This window comes from Eumetopias jubatus, unplaced genomic scaffold (assembly GCF_037043125.1).
Source record: "Eumetopias jubatus isolate StellerSeaLion01/CBP00866 unplaced genomic scaffold, mEumJub1_p1.0 scaffold_3, whole genome shotgun sequence".
Lineage (NCBI taxonomy): Eukaryota > Metazoa > Chordata > Mammalia > Carnivora > Otariidae > Eumetopias > Eumetopias jubatus.
The window spans coordinates 135,840,550-135,864,337 of NW_028274809.1; the positions used below are offsets into that span (position 1 = coordinate 135,840,550).

At 36.5% G+C, this 23,788-nt stretch overlaps 1 protein-coding gene across 1 annotated transcript in view; it reads right to left on the reverse strand.

Moving 5' to 3' along the window:
• FNDC3A (fibronectin type III domain containing 3A) overlaps positions 1-23,788 on the reverse strand; it is a 155,704-nt gene that overhangs the window by 83,253 nt on the left and 48,663 nt on the right. The window contains exon 3 of the mRNA XM_028105378.2: positions 21,716-21,791. Coding sequence (XP_027961179.1) covers positions 21,716-21,791 — 76 coding nt within the window. The remainder of the gene's footprint in view (positions 1-21,715; positions 21,792-23,788) is intronic.

Below are 23,788 nucleotides of genomic sequence, written 5' to 3' on the forward strand. Positions count from 1 at the left end.
ACCAAATCTGAGTCTGTACTAATTAATATATGTTCTCAACACATCCTTACCAGTAGTTATCAAACTTTTGATATCTGCCAATCTGAAAGGTGAAAACAGTGTCTCAATATAGTTTGGTTTGCATTTTCTTATGAGTTAGGTTGAATATCCATATTAAACATTTAAGAAGACCATTTATTTTTCCTTTTCTGACATCTGGGACTACCATCAGCCCACTGATTCTCAGGCCTTTGGTTTGAACTGAGTTTTACCACCAACTTTTCTGGTTCTCTAGCTTGCAGAAGGCAGATCATGAAAACTTCTTGGCCTTCATAAACATGTAAGCTAATTGCTATATGAAATCTCTGCTTATATATCCTATGTATATCCTATTGCTTCTGTTTCTCTGGACAATCCTGACTAGTACACATTCCAAGCCGTTCTTATGAGCAAGAGCAATAAAACCAAATGGCATTTTCAACCTTACATGCTCATCATTTCCACCTTTCTACCCAAACCAATTCTTTTTTTCTTCTGTATTATTTAGCACAGTAAAGGGTGCTCTCATTAGTTTTCTGTTCAACTGACTGGGAAAACTGTAAATCATCCTAGTCTATTCTCACCCCCTACATTGAGCCCTCATATCTCATCATTATTACTACTCTTTTTGGTTACTTCCCTGCTTAAAATCCTCAGTGGCTCCCCGTTCCTTTCAGGATAAAACCTAAAAAAATTTTTTAAAGATTTATTATTTATTTGTCAGAGAGAGAGAGAGAGAGCACAAGCAAGGGGAGTGGCAGGCAGAGGCAGAGGGAGAAACAGGCTCCCCACTGAGCAAGGAGCCCGATATGGCCCTTGATCCCAGGACCCTGGGATTATGATCTGAGCCAAAGGCAGATGCTTAACTGACTGAGTCACCCAGGCATCCCAAAATCTAAAATTTTTGGCATGACATATGAAGGTATTTGTAACAAAGCCTATGTTTCCATTTTTAGTCTCATTTCCAGATACCCCTGTATGTATAATGTTCTCTAATCTCTCTTTCTCATCATACCTTTTTGGTCTCCTCTAATGTCTGTGCACTATGCCTCTGCACAGGTGATTCCTTCTGCCTCTAAGATATTTCTCTATTTTTTTCCTCATGACTAAATTTTCTATTTCTTTACACATCAACTTTCCCTGGAAGCACTCAACGACTCTTCCAAGCTGTGTTAGGTTTTCCTTCTCTGGCCTCCCACATATATTTGGGCATACCTAATTCCATCATAGTACATATTTTGCTCTGTTTTAACTGTGGATTACTTGCCCATTTCCCTTAGTCAGCTGTGAGACAGGGTCTAAGTTTCTCAAATGGCTGTCAAGAATTGAGTTGTCCTTCAGGACAGCAAAAGACATTTAGGGCAAATTCTCTTTCCAGGAAAAGAACACGCATTTAGTTATTCTCTTTTGTGTTCTGGCAAGTGTCTAAGTATGGGAGACTGAGTACAAAAGGGTAAGGAATTCCAATATATTAAGATGCTTAAAAATGTGACAATATCGAAATGATGATCTTTCATTGTAATGATGAAGGGATTTTCCAAAAATGGTGAGAGATTATATGATAAAATGAAGCAGGAGGGGATGTTGAATACAGAGAACTTTGTTGATCCACAGAGAATAAAAACAGGATTTGATTAAAATTTAATCTCTAAAAGTGAATCAACATTTTCAAATGTTAGTGTACAGGTTTTGGGATCAGAATTCTATATTTAAATTATGACTGGCAAACCTCTGGAGACTTAGAGCAATTAATACATTACCTGCAAGAAAATCATCTACCACCACCATTATTATGTTACTGCATGACTCTTATGGTTAATGGCGACGTGTCTGGATGTGCCTTCATATAATACCACAGTCACAGTCCGGGCACAAGCCAAACTTCTATAGACATAGGAAGGGGCTTTCTAAGAAATGAAATTGTATTGATTGCCATAACAGAGGAAATGAGAATTGTCAGGATGAGTCCTAGATAAGTTCGAAGAGAGAATGATTTTTCCATCTCTCTGTATCTAGGGAAATAGTAAAACTTACATTCAACATGTTGTCATATAAGAAAAGGATGCTTTTGTTTCCTGGGTTACTCTCTGTAGATGGCACAAGCATTATGTAAATTCATGGTAGTCTCTATAACTTTATATATAAATGTTCTCTGAACATCCTAGCCTTGCCTTATCCCAGCTGTGCTTTGGGCAAAAATTAGAAAGGTTTATGCCTTTGTTAGAATGCTTAATTAACACTTCTCTTGAGTCCAAAATTGTGGTTGTAGCTACTACAAGGTTAAACTAAGGTAAATCTCTGTATTTGTAATTCAGTTGCCCTTCTCACCAGGATATCTTTCTACTGAAGCTAACTTAGAGAGTCTGGTTTTTATTTAATAAGGAAGGTAATCTTTCTAAAACATTCTTTCATAGGGTTAGGAAAATGTATGCAGAACACAAAGTAGGTCTGCAGTAATACTGGTTTCTTTCCCTAGCAGCCCTTCACAAAATGGTTTGGCTAAATAGAGAGGATCCAAACAAATATATCTTCCTCCATAAATACAGTCTGGCTTATACTAATATATTTTTGGGGTTGACAAAATCCTCAACATCTAAAGTTTTTTTGCCCTAGGTTTCTTATATGTCCTTCTGAATGTCAGAATTCTTTAAGTCAGCTCCATATTATATCAAATTTATACATTTCTTCTAGCCCCTTAACTTTCAAAAATTGTCAGATTATGTACTTATAAGCTTGGTAGTCCCACGTTTTAGTTTTTACTAATTAAAACATCCACTTATCTGCACCAAAATATATTATATGGTCCACCATTTTCCTTAACGAGCATAAAGCCTCAGCTCTAAAGAAAATAATCTATAAATTTTTAAAAATGAAAGTTGGACTAAATAATTTAAAAGAGGCTAAAACATCACTTATATGATTATTTAAGCAGTTAATATTATAATCAATATTATAACTGATAATTTTGATAGTCAAAATTATCAGATTATATAGAATGTATAAGGAAGAAAAATTCCTGTAACCCTACCATACAGGGAGACAGGCACTTGAAGGAAATGTGCCAAAATTTTTTTTGATGCATATGTATTCATTAAAAGTAGTATTTTTCCTAATTACAAAAAAGCTAATTCTGTTCATATCCTTAATGTATAAAAAATTCAAGACTTAATTAAATAAAGCCACTAATTAAGAAGAGTTTTTAATGTTCCACTTGGGGAGGTAAAAAGTAAAGAATGGAATGCATCCTTTGAGTGTCCTAACCCCAGGACTGATTTGGGTGCTTCTGCTATGAGCTTCCATAACACCCTTCCTGTTCTTTTCCATCACAGCACTTCTCTCATTATATTGAATTCCTTAACTGTTTGTCTTCCCTAGGAGACTGTAAACTTTGTGAGGGGTGGGGATAAGGTCTATCTTACTCATCACTAAATATTCAGTTTTGCAATAGTTGACTGTACATACTAAATTCAAATAAAAGAATGAGTTTAAAAAGAACCTCCAAACTATAGTCTAGGGTAAGTAATTTATCAACTCAATTTTCTAAATAATCCACACTACAGTACAATCAGTATTAATGTTTATAATGATTCTCAATTGTTTTCTGTATCTTTTTACCAAGGTTAAATGTGTAAACATTTTCAGTAAAATGACTTGGAAAAAAGCTTTCTGCTTTTCAGTCAATCAGAAAGGTTATTTTTAAAGAACACCCTCTGCTAGGTTCAAGTTTAAAACACACTTTTATGCCTACAGTTATTCACTCTAATATCATCTTCAGCAAAAATATCTTAAAGCCAATTGATGAAGATTTCTTCCCCAAAAGATGAGAAGACAGATATGTGTGTACATGCTCCTGTGTGATTTTTCTAAGAAGAAACAACGTGAACAAAGATATGAAGGTGGTATCAGCAAGAAATATGTAGAGACTAAGGTATCTATTAATCCTGGAATATTTGGAGTGGAAGATTTCTGTAAGTAAAGCTGGAAGTAAAGTTGGAACCAGGGATGGAGTGCCTAGAAAATTAGGCTAAGGGTTCTAAATTTGGGTCCTAATCAATGTGGGACTAATGTTCTTAAAAGACCATAAAACTACTCAGTTAGGTGTAATACATGCCTAGATGGATTTTTCATGACAATTTTTTTATTTTATTTTAAGAATTATTTATTTATTTGACAGAGAGAGAGGCACAGTGAAGACAGGGAACACAAGCAGGGGGAATGGGAGAGGGAGAAGCAGGCTTCCTGCTGAGCAGGGAGCCCGATGTGGGGCTCGATGTCAAGACCCTGGGATCATGACCTGAGCCGAAGGCAGATGTTTAACCGACTGAGCCACCCAGGCGCCCCTTTCATGACAATTTTTAATCACGTCTGGTTAGGAAGCTCAGTTCTCTAACGTGGCTACAATTTCCCCAGTTCACACGTCTAGTAAGGCAGATTTGATCAAATCGCATTATCTCCATCTCACTTAAGAGGTAATTGCTTCATATAGCTAGTTTTCAACTTATTAGCAAGTGAACTGTCAAGATAGATATTTCAAATCCAGAATGTACTAATTGCTCTCAACTTCTGAATGGTAGTAAGGTTCTGCTATAAATAGTCACCAATGAAAACTGATATGGCCTAAAACGTAGTTACAATACTGTGCACATGCAATGACAAGAAAAGTGGAATGACCTTTTACTATTAATTACTATAAAATATATTTGAAAGGGGATGCCTCTGCCTCTGTCTCTCATGAATAAATAAAATCTTAAAAAATATATATATTTGAATGTATCAAACATTTAAAAATACCTAATGTAATTTAATCATATATATATGTATGTCATATATATATGTCTGACATGGCCTCCTTTGGGCCAAAATCTTGTGATAAAGTTCAAAAATCTAATCTTGTTGCAGGACAAAGAATAAGAATAGAGAGACACCAATCCCAGAGGGACAGGTGAAATGTTGCTGAGCAAAGGTAAATAAATATTTTTTGAGTAAAAAGAAAGAAGGGAGGTAGAAGTTTCTTATATACAGCCTTGTTTTATTTGTTTAAAATGTTATTTTTAATAGGAAGTACATTTACAAGATTCAAAAAATGAAAAATATAAAAAAGTATAGAGAGGAAACTTTCATTCCATCCTTGTTCCCCATTTCATGCACTACCACCCCTTAAATAAACACTATAATTACTTTTGGAAGATCCTTCAAGATTTATTATTATTTTTTGTACTCTGGGACATTTATTCATTACCTTCCAGTATTGTTTTCAAATAAGCTATGGCCAATGAGAATGTGATCTGTACAATCTCCAGGGTGTGTCTTTAAAGAAAGAGGGTATACCTCAAGTCTCTCCTCTTCCCCTTTTCCACTTTGTCTGGGACGTAGACATGGTGGTGAGCCATCTTGATTCATGCAGATGAGCACAATATCCTAGGGATGGCAGGCCAAGCAAGAAGTAACTTGGGTCCCTGTATTACCTTTGGGGCAGAGAACTCCATAAAAGCATGAACTGCTTACCTGTGAACTATAATTCATGAGAGAAAAAAAGTTCATATTATTTTCCTTAGTTTTCAACTGCTGTGAAACATTAGCACAAATTTAGTGGTTTTAAAAAACACCCATTTATTAGTTCACAGTCCTGTAGTTCAGAAGTCTGGGCATAGTGTGACTGGGTTCTCTGCTTAGGATTCAAAGTCAAAATCAAAATGTTGGCTAGGGTATGTTCTCATCTGGAGGTTGGAGTCCTCTTCCAAACTCACGTGGTTGTGGCAGAATTAGATTCTTGTGGCTGTAGGACTAAGACCCTCATTTCATTGCTGGCTGTCAGCTGGAAGCCACTCTCAGGTTGAGGCCACCCACATTCTTTGCTACATGGCCCCTTCCCAAATCTCTTACTTCTAGAAGAGCCCAGTCCCTTTTTATGGGCTCATCTGATTAGGTGAGGTTCAGCCCAGATCATCTCTCTTTTCTTGAAAGTCAACTGCACTGCTGACTTTTATAATATAACCTAATTATGGAAGTAAAATTCATCATATTCATGGTCCCAGGGATTACATTTGGTGTGTACAACAGGGGGCACTGACCTTAAGGGCCATCTTAGAATTCTGCCTACCATATCATTTAAACTCTGCCTTCAGGTATCTTCTACACTTTTTTTTCTTTTTTGTAAAAATGAAAATAAATTTTTAATATTTATTTTTTTAAAATTGTGGCTAAAATATAGATCAATTTTTTTCATTGTTCTGTATTTCTATGTTTTCTTTTTTTTAATTTTTTTAAATTTTATTTTATTATGTTATGTTAGTCACCATACACTACATCATTAGTTTTTGATGTAGTGTTCCATGATTCATTATTTGAGTGTTAACACCCAGTGCTCCATGCAATATGTGCCCTCCTTAATACCTATCACTGGGCTAACCCATCCCCTAATCCTCCCCCTCTAAAACCCTCAGTTTGTTTCTCAGAGTCCATAGTCTCTCATGGTTCGTCTCCCCCTCCGATTCACCCCTTCATTTTTCCCTTCCTACTATCTTCTTTTTTTTTTTAACATACAAATGTATTGTTTCAGAGGTACAGGTCTGTGATTCATCAGTCTTACACAATACACAGCACTCACCATAGCACATACCCTCCCCAATGTCCATCACCCTGCCACCCCATCCCTTCCACCCCCCACCACTCCAGCAACCCTCAGTTTGTTTCCTGAGATTAAGAATTCCTCATTATCAGTGAGATCATATGATATTTGTTTTTCTCTGATTGACTTATTTCGCTTAGATAATACCCTCTAGTTCCAACCACATCATTGCAAATGGCAAGATTTCGTTATTTTTTTAATGGCTGCATAATATTCCAAGAATATAGATAAAATTAACTATTTAAACTATTTTCAAGTGCACAGCTTAGGGGCATTAAGACTACTGTTGTGCAATAGTTACCACCATTGGGAAAAAAAATAATTACCTCCATCCATCTCTAGAACTTTTGTTATCTTTCAAAACTGAAACTTTGTACTCATTAAACAGTAACTCCTCATTTCCCCCCTGGTCCCCTAGCAATCACCATTCTACTTTCTGTCTCTATGAATCTGACTAAGAGAAATTATACAGCATTTGTCCTCTTGTGACTGGCTTATTTCACTTATATGCTACATTCTTTTGAACTCATTTTTTTTTTTTTTAAAGATTTTCTTTTATTTGACAGAGAAAGACACAGCAAGAGAGGGAACACAAGCAGGGTGAGTGGGAGAGGGAGAAGCAGGCTTCCCGCTGAGTAGGGAGCCCGATACGGGGCCTGATCCCAGGACCCTGGGATCATGACCTGAGCCAAAGGCAGATGCTTAACGACTGAGCCACCCAGGCGCCCCAAACTCATATCTTAATATATATCAAAAAAGATTGAGGAGGAGTTGCCAGGGATATAGGAAAAAAATCAGGAGAATATGTAAACTATAAAAGAAAAAGTCAAGAGAAGAGTGTTCCGAGGAGGAGGGAATATTATACTGTGTCAAATCCTGAGGGAGAGGTTAAGTTTGATGAGAACCAAGCCCACTCATATCAGCAATCCAGATCAGAGGTTGGTGGTGACCTTCACAAAGTGTGACACAGTAATTCTCTAGAGGTATTTTGCGAATCACCATGGTTACTACCCGTTGTGGATTATTTTCCCATGCTATGAGAATTCTGAAGTCAAGCAAAAATGTACAAAGCTAAATGAAATCAATATAGCCCAAACACAATTCCTTTGGCCTCAGTTTTCAAGTCATTTCATGATGAAATGAGATTTTAAAAAAGTATTTCAGGGAAAAATATGGGTAGTACAAAAAAATAAGAGATTACTTATATGTTGCACATAATTATCTACTGAGGTCATTTATTCAATTAACAAATATTTACTGAGTGCCTACATAGTGCCAGAAATAGACTTCATTATAATTACACATTTCCTTAATTGTTTCAGATATTAAAGGTTAAAAATGTTACAATATTAAAGAAATTTGAATGTTCAGTAAAGACAGTATGTCTGTTAGGCTAACTTTAACCTAAGCAAATAAGTAATGATGCTAATTCTAACCGAAGGCCAATGAAAATTTGATTCTAATAAAAATCCAATCATATGATGATTCAGAGAAAAGAAAGTATTTGAGAAATTAAGATAGCAAAATTTTTCTTCTATAGAAAGCACATTATTTCTAATTTTCTATTACCTGGAATGTAGTAAATACTTTTAAACAAAAAATTAAATGGTCATTTAATTTTAAAAAACCAACCTACCTCTCCCTCATGAAAGCATGTTACCATTTTCTTTTACTTAGACATATTGACTGTACAGCCATTTATATATTAAAAGGTAGCTTTAAAAATCAAACTAAACAGAAACTGTTCTAGATATGTCATTCTGAAGAGTTTAAGATCTGCTTAATGATTCTTTAGCTCTTCTTCTATTTCTGACTCTAATTATTTAAAGCATCCAAATTCATTTTTCATTCTTGCCTTTAAAATTGTCTAATCTTTCCATCATAAGCCAATCTGGTTTTCTTATCTTCCTCATTTTCCACCTCATAATCTACCTTTAACAAGTGGCTTCTTTCCTAAAAGGAAAATCAGGGTCACTTGAAGGAGAGAGAACTGTACCTAAAATAAACATATTATATCCATATTTCTGTGTATTTAATAAAATACCACTTTGTGAGACCAGTTCAGAGAAGGCATAGATCCTGATAGAATCTTTTTATATTTGTCACTATTTTATATTGGTCACTAACCAATATAAAAAGTATCAGAATGCAACATGTTTATAAACACTGAAAAGTTAATACAAGCTATTTGTATTTCTGGGTCTTAATTTCCTTTTGTCATAACCCATTAAAACTTTTTATTTATTTATTTATTTGAGAGAGAGAGAATGAGAGAGAGAGCACATGAGAGGGGGGAGGGTCAGAGAGAAGCAGACTCCCTGCCAAGCAGGGAGCCCGATGCGGGACTCGATCCAGGGACTCCAGGATCATGACCTGAGCCGAAGGCAGTCGCTTAACCAACTGAGCCACCCAGGCGCCCCCCATTGAAACATTTTTAATCAAGATTTTGTCACATATTTTATCAGAACTCACTAAACTGGTTTAAATTTTCTACTTCCAGGAGAATATAACAGTGATATTTTATTCATTAGGAACATAAACAATTGAGGACAACTGAATTTGCCTATATTTTCCTTTTTGGCATAAATGTTGCAATTTTCTCTTAACTAAGTCATATATAATAAAGTTTCTCTCAAAAAGTAGCACTAAACAGGTTTTAGGGACAACCTGGGACTATTATACAATGTACTCAGGATGAGTCATAGTCACTCACTGAACCTAAGATGGGCTGAATTAATGAATGGATGACCTGCCATGATTCATTTTCACAAACAAGACTCATTAATGTTTCAAAACTAGTATTTTAAGCCTCTCTACTAGAACTGATGTTTTTTTCATCCTGGGGGAGGAATTATAAAGGGCAAAGTCTTTAATATAATAATGTGATTTTCCACCAGTATGAAAAATAGTCACCTATGCTTTAGAGCATTTTCTAAGAGTGGTTAAGATTTTCTAAGTAATACATAAAGGACCTACCTTTCCATGGTTTAGTTTGCTGAACTGTAAAATAATGCATACTCATATGGGAATAAGAATCTACTACATATGGGGAGCGCCTGAGTGGCTCAGTTGGTTAAGCATCTACCTTCGTAGTCCCCGTGGTCTCAGAGTCCTGGGATGGAGACCCACAGCGGGCTCCCTGATCAGCAGGGAGTCTGCTTCTCCCTCCCCCTTTCCCTCTGTGGGCTCTCTCTCTTTCATAAATAAATAAATAAAATCTTAAAAAAGAATCTACTACATATGGTTTCTACTTCAGTTATTTATAATTTACATAGAACCTAAAGAACTTGGTTAAGTTCAGTCAGATTTGTAGAGATGGAAAGTCAATGGGCCAAAGATAGTAAGTGGTCTTATAAAAAAACTCTTGGAATATTGATCTATTATTAAAATATATTTAAAATATAGCATATTAGCAGAGTTAAAAATACCTAAAAACTTGAAAGCTGATGGAAATTTATTGAATCAAATTTGCACTTGCCCAGCCTCATTTCCCATATGTGCAAAATCATGATCAGAATTTAAGTAATCTACCTAAACCTACAGAATCATAAAATTTTAGACTTGGGAAGAACTTTAAAAGGCATCAACTCCAACCATCCACTCAAAAGAAATTAAACCTCCTCTCGAATAGCACCATCAAGTGAAGAGCCAGCATATGCATTACTACCTACAAAGATGGATAAGAACTGATCACTCCTGAGACTTTTTGACAGTTGTTTATTACAAAGTTCTTCCTCATACTGAGCTAAATCTGTTTTCCTATAACTTCCACCCCAATGTTCCTAAAACCCAGGCTGATTTACTCCCAGACCTGTGCTTTTACAACGCACCATTAATTCATTCACATACCTTGTTATTTCTTTGAAGTTCTAATGTTGTGAATTTAGGAAGAAAAGTTATAGGTCCAGTATTTCATGATGCTAATTATCCTAACTGTACCAGGATACTGAAAACAATAGACATTTAACTTCTAACAAATTTCAGAGGTATTTTTAATATCAAATGCCTGACATATCCAACAAGAGTCATGGGGGCTGAGGTATAGTTTGTATACATGTCTTGGGGATTCCAGGATATCACAGCAAATCAACTAGGAGTCCTACTTGCATAACCACTCCATCTTCCTCTTTCCTCCGCCACAAATACATTCTGAGAGGTGGGCTTTGGGCTTTGATTAGATCTGATGGGCATAAGGGATTCAGACAAGAACACAAAGAAGAACAAGGCCAGGCACTCCAACTTTTAGGGGGCAGAGAACGGACTCTTAGATAAGAGTTGGGATTAATGGGATACAGGGCTTATAGGTATTTAATAAAACACTGTATTTATTAAAGACCTCAAAAATCATCTGGATCAGTTCAGGAGACTTGCTAAAAAATGCTCTGCAAAGGAGATCACAAATATGAAAGAGCAGACTAACTGCAACGAAGATAGACACTTGGTCATACTCACAATGATCCCAGAACACACAGAAAAGGACAGAGTGGAACTTACTGGTTGGGACTAACCTTCCCTTAACTTCAAAAACCCTATAATGGGAGGAAGAATCAGATGAGGGCATGAGGAGACAAGGTAAAAACAGAAAAGCAGTGATGAACAGCAGCAACATGGAGAGAAGAAAAAAGGGAACAGAAGTGTCAATAATAACTGCCCCAGGAGAAACAGTGCTAATCACTTCTTGAATGAGTTGACAGTAAAAGAAACAAGAGTCAAATAATCCCCACTGGGGTTTCCCATGCAGAATGGAAAGCAACATCAGCAGCAACAATGGTGAGAAAATATCAGTAACTACTGAGAAGCTGCTCACAGCCACCTGAAGCAAAAAGGAAAACAGCAGGACTTGGAGAGGGAGCTTGATGTCACATACTAACTCTAGTGGGTGAAGGGCCTCAGAGTCAACACACTCTGAGACTGTTCTGTTACTGGATTTCCCTATGTAAGTAAGGTGAGATACGAGAAAGCAAAGGTTAATACTTCTCAACAAACCTGAATTCACCTTGACACTTTTTCTACACATAGGAATCAGATCGTAAGAAAATAAGCAGAAATCCAGGATGGTCAAATGATCAGATTCCTGGCATTATCTTTGATTCACTATTTACATATTTAAGTTAACATGTCTATGTTACTCTACAATCTTAACTGGTGTTCATATGAACATATGAAGACTCTGAGGCACTAAATACCCCTAAGTATAAAAGTATATTTTTAGTATATAATAGTTAGCAAGGCAAACGAGTATACCAATATACTTAAAAATATTTTAGCATTTAATTTCAATAAATATTGACAGCATGCCTACTAACTTAAAGGCATTATTTTAGCACAGAGAATCAGAAATGGAAAAGAGACAATTCCTATCATTAAGGAAACCAAAGAGAAGGAAGCTAATAATCCCTGAACCCTTGACTTAAGCAAGGTTTTACGTACCAAGACAAAGACAGCATCATTGTTCCTGCCCTTATAAAATTCAGAAGGTTGGTGCAAGTGTCTCTTTCAAGTGTTTATTTCATTAAGAATGAAGATTAATAAATTAACTAATTGGCATCCTGTTCATAGGTCTGTTTTGAGGAATAACCATTCATTAGCTCAACTACTCTATGAAATATGCCCATGCACAGATATCGTTGTTAAACTGAAGACTCTCAGCTGGTGTACTCATTCCAAGAATTAACTAAAGAGATCTCAGTTTAATTAACAAGTAATTTTGGAATCAAAGAATCTTTAGTTAGAATACATATTGGAGTTTACCTAATCAATCTTCTTTTCTATGCAAGAATTACTTTCATAGTACCACTCAGCCAGTGCATGAGCACATACAGTGACAGGACTCAGGTACAATAAAGCAATGACTCCATTTTTATGGCGCCATAAATGTTCGACAGTTCTTCCCTGTCAAAATTTGTTTCCCTGCAACTCTCACCTGTTAGTCTAAATTTTGCCCTCTAAAGGTGCAGAGAACAGTATCTTTAAGTCATAGCTGTCTTCCAGGTTAAACATCTTTCAAGTATTTTTATAGTCTTTTACAAGAATAATTTCTTGACTCTATGCTCTCCTATTACCCTCCCAGGTTCAATCTCTGTCAATACTTCTTTCAAATATGTTAAAAGGATACCATCTAACCAGAGTAATATGCCATCTGTTTTGAACTTATATTTTTGTTTTTGCAGTCTAAGATTTCATTTGTTTTCACATTTGCAAACAAGATTCAATATGTGACTCATATTTAGCTCTAGTTCTACTAAAATAAACAAGTTCTATTCATAAAGTTAAGTCTTCCTTTCTTGCACTGTAATGGATACTGTCATTTGTTTTGGTGCACAGAATATGAAACCTCTTTTTATGTTGGAGGAGTCACCTTGGTGCAAGGGTAAAGAACACTGGTCCTATGGCTGCTGATAACTTAGAAGGTGGGGTAGCACAAGATTCTTGTTGCAGAAGTGGCATCTGTGCTGTAAGCAGGTAATAGAGTTCTTAGTGAAGAAAGGGCACAGGTATAATCTTGGCACTGATGATGCCTTCCTAATCAGGTTTTACAGCATGGTTTGGGGGCATTGTTTCTGAAGCTTAGCCTTGAGTCTAGTTCTCTAGTCCTCCCAAAGATTCTGTGAGACACAGAATATCATTTTCTGAATCATTCTCAAAAAATTTGAATCAATTACAGGTTTATAAAAGAAAAAGTTCCATGTCCAGCTGGCACAAAGAACTTTCTTCCTGAACCATTTGAAAGAAAGATGCTGACATGATGACCCAGCAATTATGGAATACTTTAGTATATGCATTTCCTATAAATCAGGACATTCTCTGATATAACAACACAACCATCAAAACCAAGAAATTAACACTGATACCTTATTACTATCTGTTAGGGATTGAATTGTATCTCCTAAAAAAGATATGCTTAAGTACCAGTACTTCAGAATACTTTATTTGGGAATGGCGTCACCGCAAATAAAATTAGTTAAGATGAAAGATGAAGTCATGTTGGAGCAGAGTGGCCCCTTAATCCATTATGGTATCCTTATATGAAGATGGGCATGTGAACGCACAGAGAGACAGGGAGAATGCTATGTGACCCTGGAAACAGATTAAAGCAATGCCTTTATGAGCCAAGAAATTACAAGGATTGCTGGTCATCACCAGCAAGTAGGAGAGAGGCATGAATTCTCCCTCAGAAGGATCAATCCTACTATTCCTGTCCTGGCGAAGTTGTCCTAACTCTACTCTGTCTCCCAGCACAGATGGCCGTATCCTACTCAGGCTCCTGTTGAGCCTGCTCCACCTCCCCCCCCACCACAACCCTCTACGTAGATGTCCTTCTCTCCTTGGCTCCACGTCATCACATACAAGCTCTAACACCCTGTGCTGGACTACCCACTCCACTTTTGTGTATATTCTTTTTTTACTGCATTTGGGCTCTGACTCCCCATACCAGGCCATTCTACCCCTCAGTCCACCATGTGGACTACCTCCTTACCCTGCTTGGGCTCTGATAATCCACACCAGGCTATTCCTCTATGGGGATGCCCTCCTCACCCCACTCTGGTTCTCATTTCCTATGCTAGGCTTGTCTGCCACGTGTGGATGGGGACTTCCTTGGGCTCTGTATCTCCTACTATGCCAGAGGGATACCCTCCTCACCATGCTCAGGATCTGATTCTCCTTGCTGGACCCAATCCCTACCTCCCATGTAGATATCCTCCTTGCCTCAATTTGAGCTCTGACACCTCAAACCAAGTCACCTCCTATCCCATAAATGCCCTCACACTGCTTGGGTTCTGACTCTTCTTGATGATTGCCTCTACTGTATGGACACTTTCATCACCTTGCTGGGGCTATGACACCCCATGCCAGGCTGTCACTCTGTGGAGGTCCTCCACACTCAGCAGCAGGCTGTTCTCTGTATGGATGTCTTTTTTACCTGACTCAGGCTTTGACTATCTCCTAAGGACCACCTCCAGCATGTGAATGGTCTGACCCTACCGGAGCGCTAACAACACATGTCAGCCTACCCCTCCCCACAGATGACCTCTCACTTTGTTTGAGCTCTGACTCCTTACATCAGGATGTCTTCACATGTAGGTACTCTCACCTTTTTCTGGCACTGATTCCCTACACTGGGCTGCCCAACCGTACTGGTGACTTCTTTATCCTGCTGAGATTCTTACACCTTACACCAGGCCACCCCTTCTTGATGATACTCTCATTAGCTTGCTTAGACTCTGAATCCCTATACCAGGACACCTTGCTGTGTGAATTCTCTCCTCACTCTGGGTTCTGACTCTCTGAATTAGGCTCTTCTCCTATGTGATGAACTCCTTACCCAATTTACACTCTGACATCGCACTCTGGAGGACTGCAGCTCATCTCCCCCACTCCTATCAATGCAGTGTTGCTATAGACTAAATGTATTCCCCCCAAACTCATACACTGAAATCCTAATCCCAATGTGATGTTATTAGGAGGTAGGGCCATTGGGAGATGATGAAATCATGGAGTAGAGCCCTCATAAATGGGATTAGTGCTCTTGTAAAAGAAAACCCAGAGGGCTCCCTTGCCCCTTCCTCCAGGATACAGCAAAAAGTCAGTAGTCTACAACCTGAAAGAGTGCTCTCACCAGAACCCAACCATGCTGGCACTGTGATCTTGAACTTCCAGGCTCCAGAATAGTGAAAAATAAATTTCTGTTGTTTATAAGTCACCCAGTCCCTGGTATACTGTTATGGCAACCTTATGAACTATGACAGGTGTCTATATTGTTTTGTACCACCTAATGGCTTTAGGACTGAACTATCATGCAGGAAAGAAGAGGAAGAGTCTCAATATCATCTTAAGAAATTCCTTTTGTGTTTAATAGACAAGAGTCTGTTTCAAAAAGGAACTCTGAGTAATACACATCTGTACATTGCCGGGGCTACTAAATTTCAAACCAAAATGTAAAACTTTGTATTTATTCCTATTAGATTTATCCTGTTGGGTTTTTTTTTTTAAAGATTTTATTTATTTATTTATTTATTTGAGAGAGAGAGAGAGAGAGAGAGAGAGAGAAACAGCATGAGAGGGGAAAGTGTCAGAGGGAGAAGCAGGCTCCCCGCTGAGCTGGGAGCCTGATGTGGGACTCGATCCCAGGACTCCGGGATCATGACCTGAGCCGAAGGCAGTTGCTTAACCAACTGAGCCACCCAGGCGCCCTATCCTGTTGGTTTTGACCTATAATTTCAATATATTCTGATCTCTTGAGCTTGATATTTATTAATTGTCCTTGGTAACTTTCTGACACCTGAAAATCTTATAAACATGCCATTTGTGTCAAAGCTTTGGACTAAAGAAAGACAGGGGTACCTGGGTGGCTCAGTCAGTTAAGCATCTATCTTTGGTTCAGGTCATGATTTCCTGGGGTAGAGCCCTGAGTCAGGCTCCCTGCTCTGAAAGATGAAGTCCCCACCTGCTCAGTGGGGAATCTGCTTCTCCCTCTCCGTCTGCCCCTCCTCCTGCTCGTGCTCTCTCTCTCTCTCAAATAAATAAAATCTTTAAAAAAAAGACTTCTAAAAGAAAGAAAGAAAGTCAGTCAAGGAGAGCCCTAGAAGACAAAGTCCTGGATAATACAACATAAGACAAAGCTTTACTGGCAATGGGCCAGTAACCTAATTTCATTTCATCTTAAAGATACATAGGATATATAAAGATATATAAGAAAGTCTGTCAAGTAAGTTTGAGGAAATAAAGAGTGCCAGCTTACACACTTGTCTTTTACTGAATACTGAATGAATGAATGGATGACAAATATAAGGTCTTCACTGTTGTTGAAATGTAATTGTGAAAGCAATGTTGCAAAATATATCATTAAAATGTAGATCTGGTTAATACATGATCAGCATAATTAGGAGTTACATGTCTGATGCAGGTCTTGGGTTCTATGATTGCACAGATATAAATAGTATGTCCAAAAAGGCATAGTATAATAATCTCTATGATTAATTATGTTCCAAATTCTATATGACAGACACACACACACACCCTATTTACACAAACAAGTGTAAGACAGGATGTAAAAATAATCACTAAATTGATTACTATAACCTGATTGATATAATAGTACATGATAGAGCTGGAACTCAAAGCCAGGTACCATGTGCTTAACTACTCTCCTATTAGGTTAATAAAATTAAACAATCATCAATATTGTTGCTTATCTTCCTAAAATATGTAATTTGAAGGGACCAGAGCATATAAAATTTAGGCACTTCTGGTCTGTATATTCTTTTCACTTTTTTATAACTTTCTTTTGCATAGAGTAGCATGGAATCACACCAAAGTAGAAGTTCCCTAACAATGCAAAGCCACTAGATATTTAATTATTAAATTCTTATTTAGTCCTACTTATTCTTTTTGAGGAGTCATAAAAGAAAAAAAAAGTGAGCCATACCTGCCTTTCAAGAAGGAGTGTTTTTAGAGAAAACCGTTTGCCTACATATATTTCATTTGCTTGGCATGTAGAAAATGGTCAAGAAACATTAGTATTTTCTCCTCCTCATTCAAGTTAATTAAACACTCTCTATGTAAAACATATGTAAAACGTAATTTCTGCCCTCATTTATTTCTGTATGGGCATCGAGAAGTAGGTGAGGAGAAAAACTGAAAAAAAGGCCTTTTCTGCAAACACTTTACAGAACAGATGATGTCTGATGGATAGGTACCAATTTATCACCATTAAAAGCCAGCTCTACAACAGGGATCTTAAAGAGTTTACCACATACTCTCTATGAAATATGCTTCCAGGACCTTCCCTGTAACCGAAATTCAGAAAACTTGCCTAATTCTCTATTCTTCATACTTCCCCACAAAACAAAACTAAGAAGGGCAGTCTTTAGCACATATTACAAAAATTTATTAATATTAAACCTGAAGATTTACTCATTCAATATATTTTTACTTTCCTACATACAATTACCAGGCAAGGATGAATTTTCATAATATCTATCATCATATAAAACAATCTGTTGAAATGCTATTAAAGCACTTCACGAAGAAAACATAAAAACATCAAATTGTTAGATCAGTGTCAAAATACCTTTTAACAGAAAAAAGATTCAAGATCATACTTTGATTTCAAAAGAAATAATGTGTTTGTGCTGAAAGCAGTAATGGCTAAGGATGGCAAAAATGAGGTATGGGTCAGAATCATGCAGTATAAATAAACCTAACCAATGAGGAGAATGGCAACTGGAAAGTTGTAAAAGGCAGGGAACTATACTTTTAGATATTTAAGAGTGGTGTAGGATCTAAAAGGACATGAAATAAGGTAAGGAGTAAAGGAAGACAGACATTAGATTCTGGATAAGACTCAGAAAAAATGCCATGGAACAATAAAAAAATGATCAAATCCAATGAACAAAGTATATCCTTTTCATTATACATATGAAACATATTTTGAAAAACAAATATTGAAAAGTCTTGTTTTTGGCTCCTAACAATTTATTTCCTTTTTTTTTTTTTAGGGGTGGAAGAAGAGAGAAGCTCAGCACTGCATTTAGAAGAATATTTGTTCCATTTTACTGGAAGGAAAACAACGCCAATCTTTTTATTTTTATTTCTTAATTAATTTTTTAAATTATGTTCAGTTAGCCAGCATATAGTACATCATAAAGACATCGCCAATCTTTCCAAACTGTAAACTAGATGTTAACTCTCCGGTGTAATCTCCTTCAATGGCTCTTCCTTACCTTTGCAATAAAGTTAAAGTTTTAGTATGACAGTCAAGCCATTTCAAGATCTGTCTACATTTTTAGATTCATCTCCATCTATATCCCCTTTATATAACCTTTTTTTTTTTAGCAATTCTGATCTCTTTGCAGTTATTCAAAAAAGTTAAGCTATTCTCTCCTTCTGTTGCTTTTGTATACTGTTTCCTCTGTCTAAAATGCTTCCTTGAGATCCTTTTGTCATTTGCTAATGTCCTTAAAGACAGGTCACATATACTTTCCCCTTGACAGATTTTCTTCCTGACATATCACTATGCATCACGGTAACCCTCCTATGCTTCCACAACACCCTGTGCATATCTCTAGTAGTTCTTTTTATACTGTAATACAATTGTTAATTTCCTCCCTTTCTTCCCTACTACTCTGTGTTTTTGAATGACAGGAACTGTGTCTTAGTTTTCTTTGAATCCCCAATAGCTGGCAGAGTATACCTCAGGAGACACTTAGTAAATTCAAGAAAAAAAAATTAACAATTTGTCTTTCCAAGAAGTATGTTATAGTAGAAAAAGTATTATATTGAGCTCTGCCCATAACTAGCTATAACTCACAAATTATGAACTTCAATTAAATAAGGGGATCATCTAGATCTCTAAAGTTCCCTGTGATTTCTGTCAACCTAGTTTCTGTTTTATAAATTCTTGACAGATAATAAAACTCCTTTAAAAAGAATAGTCTTTATTTCAAATATTTACTAATTTACACTGGATTTATCTCAGTTTTCAGGTTTTACTACTGAGGTTTTCTTTATTGGTCACAGTGGCTGTGAAGAGAAAAGTTTTCCTAACTTGATAGCCTTAGAGCCAAGGATCCTATTTTACTCTGAGCCTCACTGGCATATGATTTTCCTCCCTTAAGACTTTGTTATCTGTTGCCTCTGCTTCTATTTCTACTCTTAACTTTTACCTAGTTCTAGAACTAGTTCAGGAAGATGTCTGCCACATAACAGAAACTAGTGATAGCAAAGGGGAAGAAAAGGAGAAGATGAGCTCCAGGAGTCATTAGTCTTTTCTCATCCTGTCTTCTCTTGCTTGGAGTGGGGGCACACCGGTCTTTACAAAAACTTCACCCCACTCTCTTGTTCACTACTACTCCTTCCACCTTCATCCCATCTTTTAATTTAAAAAAACAAAAACATAAAAAGGAGAGCTTTTTACTTTCTTTCAGGTTCCCCTTATCCTATCCTGTGTTTTTAAAAACTCTGCCCAGTAATTTAAAAACAAAGTCTCCACTCCTCTACTCTGTCATTCAGAGAGGAGTCTCCCTTTCCTACAGAAGCAGAGAAATGTGTCCCTGCCTAAAAATACCTTCACATGGTAGTCAATTCCTACTATTAAGAGACTGTTAGTACTACAGGCACATTAAAAATTAGTCTTTTTTTTTTTTTTTGATCCTGACTGAAGGGGTAATTACCACATAAAAATCAGTTTAATTGATTTTATAAGGGAGGAGATTCACAAATTACAGTTATAAATTAACTTTTAAAATAGAAGTTATTTAAAATTCAAAGTCTGGTTATCCAACTGCAATTAATGGTTTTTATATTTTAAGTCACACTATAACAGTAATGAGGATCCTCATTTGCAGATGTGTTTGAAAAGACCGAGGTTATACTAGTTAAAATGCTTCCATCATAAACAATATTTACTGAAAACAATTTGAAGAAATGTACAAATAAACCTAAGATGTGTGCTCTATTAGAAACTTACATTCTAAGAGCTATCCAGTATAAAAATGGAATTATTTTATAAAAACCTAACTGGCAAGTAAAGACAGGCAAAGTTTACTATACTGCTTATAAATTCTACTACCTGGTTTCTTTTAAGCTCATAATATGTGGACTCTTCCTATTTGTGTTTGTGTGTGAGGTTGCCTTGATACACAGATTTAAACTGACTTAGAGAATAGAAGGCATGTAAGATTTGGATGGCAGGCTAAAAGTTTTAATTTTAATTACTGAGCTAATTACTTCTCTGGAAGGAGTAAGTTCTATTTCTTTGATTAAATAGATTAGATTGTCCCAGTAAGATGGAGGGGTACCATAAATCCTGGTTTACCTGGGACAATCTTGGCTGATAACAGTTGTCGTACAGTAGTTGCTATGGTCCTCTTTCATTCTCAGAAGTATCAGTTTGGATGAGAAAGCATATGGTCACCCTACTTAACATGCTCTTTTCAAATTAAAGCAACAATTGTTAGTTAGGTACCCAATATGTGGAAGCCTCAGAACTGAAGGGGATACAAAGAAATGTAAGAAATGGTATTTGCCCTCAAAGTGCTTAGGACTTAGTTGGAGAGACTGAATAAACATTTCAAGTTAAACATACAAAATTTAAATGGCTTAAAAAATATAACTAGAACAAATATTACAAGAAAATGTGTAGTTACTTGTTAAATGAATGGCACAATAATTAGGGGTTTCACAAGACATAACGGTCACTTTCTATTAAACAACACCACTACATCCTTCACCACCATTTACTGAGTGCCTTGTATGTGCTAGGTGCGGTTTAGAGTGCTTTACATGCATTTTAGTTAACCCTCACAATCATTCTAAGAGGTGTAATATTATTCATAAGGAAGGGAATTTTACTGATGAGAAATGTACCTGATAGAGGTTAAGTAACATGCAAAAGTTCTATCTAACTGGTAAGTTAGCAGAGTTGGGATTTAAACTCTGGTTCTCTAATACCAAAGTCAGTGATCTTTTTATTGCTCTTCTCTCTACATAGAGGGTGGTGGTTCTCAACTGTGGGTGCTTTTGCCCCCACCATCCCCCAGGGACATATGGAAACATTTTTGTTTGTTATAAGTGTGGTGGGGGGTGGCTAGTGACTTTACAAAAATTTTTTTTACAGATAAGATCTGAATTCAGTCTTGAAGCATTGGTAGGATTTGGATAGGCTAGGGATGGTAGAGATAAGGGCAGATTATAGATAAGAATAGTACAGAAAGTACAAGACAGGTTCAAGAAGATAGTGAATAAGCCAACTTAGCAAGACAAAGGGACACAATATTAAAGGGAAAGGGAAAGCAAGACTAGGAAGATGCAATACTTTTTTTTTAAAGACTAAGGAACCTGAACTGGACTCACTGATGATTTCTGATAAGGGGAATGTAAGATTAATCAAGAAACCAGGGAAAAGAGAATAATGAGGATGATACTGGAATAATTAAGTCGTAAGGTATTCAGAGTTTGTGCTTTGGTGTGGTGGTGGTAGTGAGAAAGAAAGGAAGAAACCATAAGATGTAAACTTTAATGTTCCATAAATTTTTGTCATCTCAAAGGATAACAAATTACCATTCTTACCTGTAATGCACTGAAACTGTCCATCTTCTCTTCTTATTGTAAATGCTTCCCCTGGGTTAACTTGTACCAGAATGACCTTAAAATGAGAGAAAGAAATATTAAAATCAAAAAATAAAATAATAGAGCAAATAACAACAATCAAAATAGGGCAAATCAGTATAACAAAATACTAAATGTTGCTAGAATATATGCGAGCTATTTAACCTTATGAAAATGGGACTACACATTTTACACATTTGTTAGAAAAGTATTACTTCACTTTTCTGGAGGTCAGGCTTAAACCAAAAGTAAGGGAATAAAAATATGCTGTGGCACACTTTTATTGGAAAGTTAATAAACTTCACTCTGAAACAAAGATGGAGTCAAACAGAATTTGGCAGATCTATGCTTAGTTCATTATTGCTAAGTGTTTCATTTTATTTATTTATGTATTTATTTAAGATTTTATTTATTTATTTGACAGAGCGAGAGAGACAGCGAGAGAGGGAACACAAGCAGGGGGAGCGGGAGAGGGAGAAGCAGGCTTCCTGTTGAGCAGGGAGCCCAATGCGGGGCTCGATCCCAGGACCCTAGGTTCATGACCTGAGCCGAAGGCAGATGATTAACGACTGAGGTACCCAGGCGCCCCTAAGTATTTCATATTTTTTAAAGATAAATAGAGCTTGAGATGAGCATACCTGAATTAGTAGGACATTTCAAATTATATCTGGGAATATGTTAAATTAATCCCACCTTTTTAAGTAGTTTTCATTATATAGGTTATACATTCTAATTTTATGACATCTGAAAAAGAGCAAACTGGCAAAGAAATCTGAAGTCCTTCTATCCTACAATAAACACTGTTAATATTTTGATAAAATTCTTAGTCTTGTTCTTTATGCGTAGGCTTAATTTTCCCCCTTAAATATACATATAAGATCTCCAATTTGGTGTCTTTTGAAGTTTAATATTTAAAAAAAAAGACTTTTCCATGCTATTAATCACTCAAAGTACTTCATCAAATGACCATACCATAAACTCCTTTACCATTCTCTTATATAAGGATTTTAGGTAGCTTTCAACTTTTCCATTATTATAAACAACACCAAAGTGAACAATCTGTATGCAGTTTTCTCCTCTTTAATCCATTTCCAGTTAATTTTGAGTGCTGTTTAAGGTGTGTGTGGGGGGTCTAGTTTCATTCTTTTACATGTGAATATCCAATTTTCCCAGCACCACTTATTGAAGAGATTGTCTTTTCTGCATTGAGTGTTCTTGCCTCCCTTGTCAAATGTTAGCTGACCATACACGCATGGGTTTATTTCTGGGCTCTCGATTCTCTTCCATTGGTCTATGTTTCTGTTTTTGTGCCAGAACCATACTGTTTTTACTACAGCTTTATAATATAGCTTGAAATCAGGAAGTGTGATGCCTCCCACTTTGTTATTCTTTTTCAGGACTGCTTTGGATATTCATTTGGGGTCTTATGTGATTCCATATACATTTCCGGAGTGTTTTTTCTACCACTGTAAAAATTGTCATTGGAATTTTGATAGGGACTGCAATGATTCTTAAGATGGCTTTAGGTAGTATGGATATTTTAACAACACTAATTCTTCCAATCCACGAACATGGGCTACCTTTCCATTTATTTGTTTCTTCTTCAATTTCTTTCAATGTTTTGTAGTTTTCAGGGTAGAGATCTTTCATCTCCTTGGTTAATATTTCAGACAAAGATTGAAATATCCTCACTTTGGGCACCTGGGTGGCTCAGTCAGTTGAGCGACTGCCTTTGGCTCAGGTCATGATCCCGGAGTCTGGGGAACGAGTCCCACATTGGGCTCCCTGCTCAGAGGGGAGTCAGCTTCTCCCTCTGACTCTACCCTCTCTTGTGATCTCTCTCTCTAATAAATAAATAAATAAAATCCTCAAAAAAAAAAAAAGACCCTCACTTCAAGGGAAGTAGGTAAGAAGTAGGGTTAATGGAAAACACAAAATAAATTGTTAGAAATGATCCAAATATATTAATAAAATAAATAGAAATGGACAAAGCTTGCATATTAAAAAGAGAAAAAATAAAATTAGATTTAAAAA